We start from the raw sequence: 11,201 nt of genomic DNA on the forward strand, positions 1-11,201 counted from the left end.
ATCCACTCCCTACTGTAGACCAGATGCGCGGCATTCAAGTTGGGTGATCCAGACCAATACAGAATATCCAGGTATGGCCTCCACAAAGCCATCAGGGAGGCCAAGAGGCAGGACCGGACCAAGTTAGAGGCCCAGACCCACCAAACAGACTCCCGCTGGCTATGGCAAGGCCTAAACAATATGACACGGGATACAAAATGAAACAGTGTAAGATAACGGACAATGACACATCCCTCCCTGACACGCTCAATGCTCGATTTGAGCAGAATCCCACTGGTGTGGCAATGCCTGCCCTGAAAGTCTCACACACATCTGTTCCCTCTGTCACTGCTTCAGAAATCAGATCAGTCTCCCAGGGAGTCAACCCAAGGAAAGTGATTGGCCTGGATGGTGTCCCCGGCCGAGCTGTCTCATCCTGTGTGGACCAACTAGTGGAGGATTCACTGACATCTTCAACCTCTCCCATATACAAACCAAAGTCCTCACCTGCTTCAAGAAGACCACCATCCTCCCCGTACCCAAGCACATGCAATGTGCCTTAATGACTATCTCCCAGTGGCCCTGACCTCCATAGTCATGAAGTGCTTCGAGAGGCTGGTCATGGCCCCCATCAACTCCAGTCTCCCTGCCTGCCTCGATCCCCTGTGGTTTGCTGACTGACGTAACAGGTCCACAGAGGATGCCGTATCCCTAACCCTGCGCTCATCCCTGGAACATCTGGACTGTGAGGAAACCTACATCAGACTCCTGCTCGCTGACTACAGCTCCGCCTTCAACATCATTATCCCCTCTAGACAGATCTCGAAACTCCGAGACCTAGGTCTTGGCTCTGTCCTCTGCAACTGGATCCTCAGCTTTCTGACCCACAGACCACAATCAGTGAGGATAAGTAACTGCACTTCCTTCACGATAACACTCAACATGGCAGCCCCCCAAGGCTTTGTCCTCAGCTCCCTACTGTGCTCCCTGTACACCTACAACTGTGTTGCTAAATTCCAAACGAACACCATCTACAAGTTCACTGTCAACAGCACTGTAGTGGGACAGATATCTAACAACGATGAGTCAAACTACAAAAGGGAGATAAAGAGCTTGGTGACGTGGTGCCATAAAAGCAACCTCTCTCTCAACATCAGTAAAACTAAGGAACTGATCATTGACTTCAGACAGAAAGCAGGAGAACACGCCCCCATCTACATCAACGGAACTGAGGTTGAGAGGGTGAAGAGCATCAGGTTCCTCGGAATGACGATAACCGACAACCTATCCTGGCCTTCCCATGTAAATGCAATGGTCAAGATGGCACTTAATGCCTCTTCTTCCTCAGGCAGCTCAGGAAATTTGGCATGTCCATAAGGTCCCTCACCAACTTCTACAGATGCACCATTGAAAGCAAACTGTCCGGGTGCATTACGGCCTGGTATGGAAACTGCTCTGCCCAGGACCGTAAGAAACTACAGAAGGTGGTGTGCACAGCCCAGACCATCACAGAAGCCAACCTTCCATCCATGGACTCTAATTACATGGCTCGCTGCTGCAGAAAGGCTGCCAACATCATCAAAGACCCATCGCACCCTGATAATGATCTCCTACAGCCTCTTCCATCAGGCAGAAGATACAGAAACCTGAACATATGCACCAGCAGGTTCAGGAGCAGCTTCTTCCCGACCGTTATCAGGCTGTTGAATGGACTCTAGCCTCAAATAATGTAACCTGTATGCCTCTAAGTCTTTTTGATCTGTACATCCTTTGCTTGCTGTGATCTGCCTGTACTGTTCGTAACCAAAGCTTTTCACTGTATTTCAGTACACGTGACAATAAATCAAACAATCATTTCAGAGAACAGTTAAGATTAAACCATGTTGGCATGGACTTGGAGTCACATGTACGCCGAACCAGCACCTTTCATTCTCTAAAGGTTATCAGTGACCCAGAAGGATTATTACAACAATCTACAATGGTCATCCTGGTTACTAGGACTGAGACCAGCTTTCAATTCCAGGTCTGTTAATTTAAATTCTACCAGCTGCCGTGATGGGATTTGAACGCATGACCCCATTAGCCTGGGCCTTTGGACAATTAGCCCAATGGCATTACCGTTACATCACCATCTTCCCTTCAACAGGCAGAGGCCATTCAGCCCCTGTACTGCTCTGTTCATTCAGTCAAATCATGGCTGATCTGCATCTTAATTCCATCATATGCCATTGTTTCTCAATCATTTCCCCTTAGTAAACTGGAAAATCTCATTGATCCCAGCTTTAAAGATTTCCTCAAGTTTATCTTGGGGGAGATCTAAAGAAAGAAAGTTTCCCTTTCAGAACAATGGGAATTGATAGGACATAAACCTACAAGAGATACATAAGGCAACATAGAATCATACAGTGCAGAACCAGACCCTTCAGTCCAACTTGTCCATGCTGACCAGATATCCCAATCTGACCTAGTCCCATTTGCCAGCATTTGGCCCATATCCCTCTAAACCCTTCCTATTCATGTACCCATCCAGGTGCCTTTTAAATGTTGTTATTGTAGCAGCCTCCACCACTTTCTTTAGCATCTCATTCCATACACGCAGCGCCCTCTGTGTGAAAAAATTACTCCTCAGGTTCTTTTTAAATCTTTCCCCTCTCACCTTAAACCTATGCCCCCTAGGTTTGGACTCCCCCACTCTAGGAAAAATACCTTGACTATTTACCCTATCCATACCCCTCATGATTACATAAACCTCTGTAAGGTCACCCCTCAGCCTCTGACACTTCAGGGAAAAAAAGTGACTGTATCGGCGCCGCCTCGTGCTCCCACGAGGAGCTCGAACAGTTCATACACTTCACTAACACCTTCCACCCCAAACTTAAGTTTACCTGGACCATCTCTAACACCTCTCTCCCCTTCCTGGACCTCTCTGTCTCCATATCGGGCAACCACCTAGAAACCGATATTCATTTCAAGCCCACCGACTCCCACAGCTACCTAGAATACTCCTCCTCCCACCCACCTTCCTGCAAAAATGCTATCCCCTATTCCCAATTCCTTCGCCTCCGCCGCATCTGCTCCCAGGATGAGGCATTCCACTCCCGTACATCTCAGTTGTCCTCGTTTTTCAAGGACCGTAACTTCCCCTCCTCGGTGGTCGAGAACGCCCTCAACCGTGTCTCCCACATCTCCCGCACCTCATCCCTCACACCCCGTCCACGCAATAAGAACCAAAAAAGAATCCCCCTCGTCCTCACGTACCACCCCACCAACCTCCGGATCCAACGCATCATCCTCCGACACTTCCGCCATCTGCAATCCGACCCCACCACCAAAGACATCTTTCCCTCCCCACCTTTATCTGCTTTCCGGAGGGACAACTCTCTCCGTGACTCCCTTGTCCGCTCCACACTCCCCTCCAGCTCCACCACACCCGGCACTTTTCCCTGCAACCGCAGGAAGTGCTACACCTGCCCCCATACCTCCTCCCTCACCCCCATCCCAGGCCCCAAGAAGACTTTCCACATCAAGCAGATGTTCACCTGCACATCTGCCAATGTGGTATACTGCATCCGCTGTACCCGGTGTGGCTTCCTCTATATCGGGGAAACCAAGCGGAGACTCGGGGACCGCTTTGCAGAACACCTACGCTCGGTTCGCAACAAACAACTGCACCTCCCAGTCGCGAACCATTTCAACTCCCCCTCCCATTCCTCAGACGACATGTCCATCCTGGGCCTCCTGCAGTGCCACAACGATGCCACCCGAAGGTTGCAGGAACAGCAACTCATATTCCGCTTGGGAACCCTGCAGCCCAATGGTATCAATGTGGATTTCACAAGTTTCAAAATCTCCCCTCCCCCCACCACATCCCAAAACCAGTCCAGCTCGTCCCTGCCTCCCTAACCTGTTCTTCCTCCCACCTATACCCTCCTCCCACCTCAAGCCGCACCTCCATCTCCTACCGACCAACCTCATCCCGCCCCCTTGACCTGTCCGTCCTCCCTGGACTGACCTATCCCCTTCCTAACTCCCTACCTACACTCACCTTTACTGGCTCCATCCCCGCCTCTTCGACCTGTTTGTTTCCTCTCCACCTATCCTCTCCTCTATCCCTCTTCTATCCGCCTCCCACTCTCTTCCTATTTATTTCAAAATCCCCTTCCCCTCCCCCTTTTCTGATGAAGGGTCTAGGCCCGAAACGTCAGCCTCTCTGCTCCTATGATGCTGCTTGGCCTGCTGTGTTCATCCAGCCCTGCACCTTGTTGTCTCGGATTCTCCAGCATCTGCAGTTCCTACTATCTCTGCTCCGAGTTCTATCTCGCTGGCTGTATGTGGGTATTGTGTGAGGACATTCACAAGGAAATATTTGCACTCTCCACCAGGCAAGGAAAGTAGCAGCATTGTAATATCTACACTCAGCAAGATTCATCTGCTAGCACCTCCTAAAGCCCTGACCATCTAGAAGGACAAGGGCGGTAAGATTTTGAAACACTGCCTTTGCAACACACCATCCTGACTTATATGACAACTGTTCTTTTACTGTCACTGGGTCAAAATCCTGGAATTCCCTGCCTGAAAGCACTGTGTGGAAACCTACCTCACATTGGAGTGCAGCAGCTCATCACCACCTTCTCAAGGGCAGTTAGGGATGGACTAGTCTAGCCAGTGATGCCCTCTTGCCAGGAATGGATTTAAAGGAAGCTTGTCACAACAGGAAATATGCAAGAGCATCAATTTGTAATGAGCTGACACTGATTGAAGTAAGTGCAATTTTGGTGGTGAAAAACAACATACCATTCTGGTATTATTCAAAGCAATTGTTAAAAACAGAAGAAAAAATAATCAAGATCAGAAAAACAGAAGAATATGGTTGATTTTTTAAAAAAAAGCATAAACAAGAAGATAACAAGCTTTGGGTATTTAATGTGATAGCCACCAAAAACAAGAAGGCTTATATGGATTGTCACATTAGACACAAAATGGAAACTTCCTGACATTGAGATACTAAGAGCAATAAATCTGTAATAACTCAGTTCTTACAATTTCAAACAAATAGTTTACAATATGTATTTATAATATATTAAAAATCCCATCTCTGTACCCAATTTTATGTCAACCATTTTCCTTGTAAATTCTGACATGCATTTATAATGGGAGCTGGGCATGTAAATGTCACAGGGGAGATACACCTTTCTGCAATTGGAAGCATTACATCCAAAATATCCTTTCAAGTTAGACCTTTACAAACAACAGAGGAGATTTTCATTCCAATAACCCGAGCTGGAATGCAAACAAAAATAATCAGAAAATGAATAGAATGCTAGGTTTTATCCCAGTGGAATTGGAGCCCAAAGTGAAAATAAAATATATTTCAATTGTGCAGAGCTTTGGTTACAGTGGTAGCAAATGGCAATTCCAATGGACGTCATGACATTGGAAGAGTTAAATGCAAATTAACCAGAATGATACTGATGTTCAAAGGGTTAAGTTATGAGAACACTTTAATTAACTTGATTTTTAGTCCTTTGAGTTGAGGAAGTTGATGAGTGCTCTGATCTTGAAGTTTCAAATGGCATAGAGAATTGATAGGTACCCACTGGGAAACTAGTTCCTTTTCTGTGGAATTGAAAACAAAAGGACATTATTTTCAGATCAGAACTGGACCATTCAGCAGTGAAGAAAGCAGGAAGCACTTTCTTTCCCTGAACCTGAAGCTCCTTCCTCCAGATGTTGGAGCAATGACGTTCAATTGAAATTAACATTACTCAGATTTTATAGTATTTTCTTGGTAAGAGTAAGACAGTTCTGGAATAAAGGCAGGTCAATGAATTTGAGGTACAGATTAGCCACAATCTAATTAAAGGAAGGAGAAAGATTGAGAGGCTGAATGGCCTCTTCCTTTTCCAAAATTCAGATCCTGGACATGAGAAGTCAATGATGAAACCTGTGGTCCAGTTCTACAGCATCTGTAATGTTGGTATTTTGTCCCTGCCCGAGAATGATAGATTATTTCATGGAATTAGATTGTGCAATGGGTAAGTTGGGGAATCGATTCATCAGAAGCTGTGTGCACTTTCTTGAGAGCATCTCTTAACTTGGTCCAAAAAAGCTTTTGCCCAGACTCATCAGCAGGCCAGTTAATATAGGTCTTCTTCCTCACCAGCTTGCGTAGGTGATGGTAAGAAGAGAGCACATGGCCAGGGATCTCCTCCAGGAAAACCAAGATGAGGACATCACTGTGTTCATCAAACAATCGATACAAGGCGACCTGCATCTCCATGGAGCACCATTCGCTTTGAAGATAATTCTTGGAGATGATACAAATTGTCTTTCTGCTCTTATAGATGGCATCAACAATGTTTTCCACGATGGGTTTACCCACTTCAAAATCCCTGTGGTGGAAACAGAGTTGGTGAAATGGAGGCCCCTCATTCTCCAGATTGTTCATTAGTTGGTCAAATACCCAAGCTTCATCCTTGGAGTTGTAGGACACAAAAGCATCAAACTTGTAGCCTTTGGTACTGTTCTTCTGGAGTTTGTTTTCATGGATCCAAGCCCGGAGCAGATAGTATCCGTAGTGGAAGCTCCACTTGCCTTTCTGGTAGACCACAACTGTTACCATTAAAACAAATATAACTGGGGCTGTTGCACAAAATGCCACAAAGCCATCATTGCACACTGAGCTGTCAAACTTTGCAAAATATGTTCTTTTCTCAACTCCATTGTCCACACATGGATACTGGTAGAAGAAAGGAACCTGGACATCGGAGCTAGTAGCCCATTGCTGGAACCAAATATTGTCACAAACACAGGAGATAGGGTTAAAGCGCAGGTCCAGATAGGTGAGATTGTGCAACGGGGGAATATCAATCTCTTTGATCACATGGATCATATTGCTTGACAACATCAGAGAGTTGAGGCTGGTTAGATTTTGAAAGAGGATTTTCCTGATGGATTCCAAGCCAACATTCTTCAGAGTCAGATGTCGGAGATTTATCAGGTTGGCAAAAGTTAAGTCATGCATAGTCTGGAACCCATTACAAATATCACTCATGTGCAACTGCTCTAGATTAGTAAGTTGCTGGAACGGCAGAGTATTGAGATTTACAAACTTGTTGTTGGATATATCAAGTCTCTTTAGCCCCTGAAGCCCATGAAACAGATTATGAGGTAACAGCCTAAGACCAAATGGTGCTTGAGATCGTAACTTCAACATTTGGAGATTCTGAAGATGAATGAATGGAGGAAATTTTAAGTGATTGGCTCCAAAAGATAACTTATTGTTGGCAAGGTCTAATACCCTCAATGATTTAAGATCTTCAAACATTCCTTGAGAAACATTTGACAGCCAGTTTCTGTCCAGGTAAAGTTTTTCCAAAGCCTTGAGTCCTTTAAAACCTCCATTTTCAATCTTGTGAATGTGGTTTCCTCCCAAATCCAGTATGATCAGATTAGAGAGGCTAGAATAAGTCTTATTGAACACAGTTGGAATCCTGTTATTCCTGAGCTTCAAGGATTGCAGGTTTGTGAGGTTAGTGAAGGTTTCATGAAAAATCTCTTCGATGGCATTGTTAGTGAGCGACAGCATATTTAGATTGGTTAGACCCACAAACGCAGTTATGTTTATAAAATTAATTTCATTCAAAGCTAAGGAAAGATAGCGCAGATTTTTTAAATTTTGGAATACATGTGATCTAATGGCAGAAATGCGATTGGATCTCAAGGTGAGATGCTGGAGTTTCTCTAAACATGGACTAGATCTATTTTCTTCCACATTTTGCCCTGAGCCACATAAAGAGACATTGCGAATCAAATTAAAGTCTAGGTTTAATACTTGTAGGTTATTAGGAGTGTCCAAACTGCCAAAAATGTTCGGTTTTATGATTTGATTGTGGGACAAGTCTAACGACACGACATCCTGACAGTTGCTGAAGGCACTACTCACCTGGTGAAGCCGATTTCCTCTCAGCTCCAACCGCTGAATTCTCTTTTTCTGGATGAATTTGCACAGTTTACCCAGTGTTGCCTTGTCATTCAGTGTCAGGTTTGACAGGTTGATGTTTACCAATGGCGCATTCAAGTTTTGAACAATGTCAATAACCCCATCCTTACCCAAGGGGTTATGTTGCACATTCAGGAATTGAAGTCTGGTGAACGTGTGTGAAGTTAATTCCTTAGAGCTTGACAGGTTATTAAAGGATAAGTCCAAGTATATAATATTTGCAAAAAAAGCAGCAGGTGCCCATAGTTGGGAGATGACATTTCTAGCTAGAAGCAGGTGGGTCAAATTGGGAGGGAAATATGAGGAGATTTCTAAAGCACTGATGTTGTTGTTTTCAGCATTTAGAGTTCTTAGACCAGTACAACTGCTAAGAGCTTTGAAGAAAGATGAAACATTCCTTAAACTGTTGGAAGAAATATCCAGAACCCTCAACCTCTTTAATGCAAAAACACTTTCTCCAAGGAAACTAGTTAACTTGTTCTGTTTGAGGATTAAGTTGGTCAGGTTGGGAAGGAATTTGAAGATTCCTGGTTTGAGAGTCTCCAGTTGGTTACAGGATAAGTTTAGCAGCTGGAGGTTACTGAGTTTCCAGAAAGCTTCTATGTCGATGGTTGTCAGATTATTCTTGTCCAGCCTTAGAAGTTCTAGCTGTGTTAGATTTTCCAGTCCTCGGTGATGTAAAGTCCGGATCTTATTGACGGAGACATTAAGAACCCTGACGTGAGTAGGAATGTCTGAGACAGCCTCCTTCAGCTCTGAGATGCCACGGTCTGTACAAGTAAAAACCTGCTTCACCAGTTCACCGACACAGTATTTGAAAGCCAGGCAATTCACCATCCACATCTCCCTGAAAGCCAAGAGGAGCAGGAAGACTCCAACCAGCTCTTTCCCAGGACCAGGCACCATTCTGACCAGTGCTTTCAGAAAGCCTTCAATCACTTCAGATTCTCCTGGATTCTTTAGGTTAACCCTTGAGTCAACTCAGTACGTTACAAGTTTCACTTCCCGCAATGTTAACCAGTTAAGAATCACAGCAAGAGTTTGAACAATGGTTGGATTTTGAGAGTTTTACCTTTTGCTTTTCTTTAGAGACTTGTTTGAGTTTACAAGCTTTGCACCTGCTGAGCATGTTTTAACTCAGGCTGGTCCCGTAGCGCAATCAATATTCAGAATTAAATGAGGAAGTTCTGTGAGCAAATACTTGTAGTTTCACTCTGATGTGTTTCATTTGGAGAAGTTTATAATAGTGAGGCTGAGTAGGAGAAAAAAGCTAACTTTTCTTCATTCTTTCATCATAGTGGTTTTGATTGGTGCAGACTCGATGGACTGAAGGGCCTCTATATTATTCTATGATGTGAGGCTGTGGGTTTGGAGTCACATGTAGGCCAAACCAGTTGAGGATGATAGACTTGCTTCCCTAAGGGGGGTTAGGGAGGGAGCCAGATGTTTTTTTAACAACTATCAATGACAATTTTAGGGTCATCACTACTGAAACTATCTTTCAGTAAAATAAATAAAAGTTCATGGTGTAGGAAGGAGTATATTGGTATGAAAAGGAGATTGGCTAGCTAACAGGAAGCAGAGAATAGGCATAATGGGTCTTTTCTAGTTGGTATGAGTGGTGTTCCACAGGGTTCAGTGCTGGTCCTCAATTTTGTATAATTAATTATAGAATCCCTACAGTGTGGAAGCAGGCCTTTCGGCCCATCAAATCCACACTGACCCTCCGAAGAGCATCCCATCCAGACCCACCCCCCACCCTATCCCTGTAACCATGCATTCCCCATGGCTAATGCACCTAGCCTGCACATTCCTGGACACTGTGGGGCAATTTATCCTGGTCAATCCATCCTAATCTGCACATTTTTGGACTGCAGGAGGAAACCAGAGCACCCGGAGGAAACTCACGCAGACACGGGAAGAATGCGCAAACTCCACACAGTCACCCAAGATCGGAATCGACTCCAGGTCCCTAGTGCTGTGAGGCAACAGTGCTAACCACTGAGCCACTGTGCCACCCTATTCCTGTGACTGACTGACTTGGATGAAGGGACATATGATCATGAGGAGAATTGAATCCAGTAGTAAGGATATTGTGCTTCAGTTATACAGGGCACTGATGAGACCACATCTGGTGTACTGTGGACAGTATTGGTCTCCTTATTTAAGGGAGAATGTAAAAATGCTGGAAACAGATCAATGAAGGTTTACCATATTAATACCTGGTTTTGGTTACTATCTTATGAGAAAAGGTTGCACAGGCCAGGCTTGTTTCTGCTGGTGTTTAGAAAATTGACCAAAACATTTAAAATCCTGAGGGGTCTTGACCGGGTGGATGTGGAGAAGATGTTTCCTCTCAGGGGAGAAACTAGAACTAGGTGTTTCTGTATTAAAAACAAGGGTTATTCCATTCAAGATAGAGCTGAAAATTTTTTCATCACAGAGTTAAACCCTGTACCTCAAAAGGCAGTGGAATCAGTATTTGAATATTTTTAAGGCAGAGGTGGATAAATTCATTATAAGCATGAGGGTGAAATGTAGACATTCCAAAGTGCCACAAATTAATTTCAAAATTCTCCTTAAGGTGAGCTATGTGACAGCCAATCCCTGCTTAACAAGGTGCCATTGCAATTGTCATGCTGGGATCCAGGGGAATGTGAGAGATACCCTACTCGTTCTTCAGTAGTGGCCATGGGATATCATACATCCACCTGTGAGGGTAGATGGGTCTTCAATCCAGCCTCTCCATGTGAAAAACAGTGCCTTTGGCAGTGCAACGCTCCCTTAACGCTGCCCTGGTAGTTCAAGACCCCCGTTGTCTACACCTGGACATATATCAGCACAACAGAATCAAAATCCTCCATCACCTTCCTAACAACAGAAGCATTTTCTCCCCTTTCTCTGCAATGATGTGTGGAGTTTGCACATTCTCTCCATTTCTGCGTGAGTTTCCTCCTGGTGCTCTGGATTCCTCCCACAGTCCAAAGCCATGCAGGTTAGGGTGGATTGACCATGCTGAAATTGCCCATAGTGTCCAGGGATGTGTAGGTTAGATGGATTAGTCATGGGGAATGCAGAGTTACAGGGATAGGGTAGGGAGGTGGATAAGGTCTTCAAGTGTGGACCCAATTGACTGAATGGCCTGCTTCCACACTGTGGGGATTCTATGATTCTATGATGATTCTCTGATTCAAGAACGAGCTTCCCACTGTCTTCCCAG

At 44.8% G+C, this 11,201-nt stretch overlaps 1 protein-coding gene across 2 annotated transcripts; it reads right to left on the reverse strand.

The window, feature by feature from the left end:
• Positions 1 to 4,932: 4,932 nt before the first annotated feature.
• LOC109934146 (toll-like receptor 13) lies at positions 4,933 to 9,153 on the reverse strand. 2 transcript variants are annotated; one of them, XM_048617410.1, is made up of 2 exons: positions 7,925 to 9,153; positions 4,933 to 6,577 (listed from the first exon to the last, which is right to left on the reverse strand). In XM_048617410.1, exons 1-2 carry the CDS (start codon positions 8,885 to 8,887, stop codon positions 5,999 to 6,001), a joined length of 1,542 nt encoding a protein of 513 aa, XP_048473367.1. In that variant the 5' UTR covers positions 8,888 to 9,153; the 3' UTR covers positions 4,933 to 5,998. The 2 variants fall into 2 exon arrangements, with proteins under 2 accessions (XP_048473367.1, XP_020388546.1); XM_020532957.2 differs by having other exon boundaries at positions 4,933 to 9,153.
• Between the last annotated feature and the right edge of the window lie 2,048 nt (positions 9,154 to 11,201).

Source organism: Rhincodon typus, chromosome 37, assembly GCF_021869965.1.
Source record: "Rhincodon typus isolate 14 chromosome 37, sRhiTyp1.1, whole genome shotgun sequence".
Taxonomy (NCBI): Eukaryota; Metazoa; Chordata; class Chondrichthyes; order Orectolobiformes; family Rhincodontidae; genus Rhincodon; species Rhincodon typus.

Bases quoted from the DNA above. Each gene is read 5' to 3' on its own strand.
- LOC109934146 (XM_020532957.2), bottom strand. From the start codon at position 8,887: ATGGTGCCTGGTCCTGGGAAAGAGCTGGTTGGAGTCTTCCTGCTCCTC.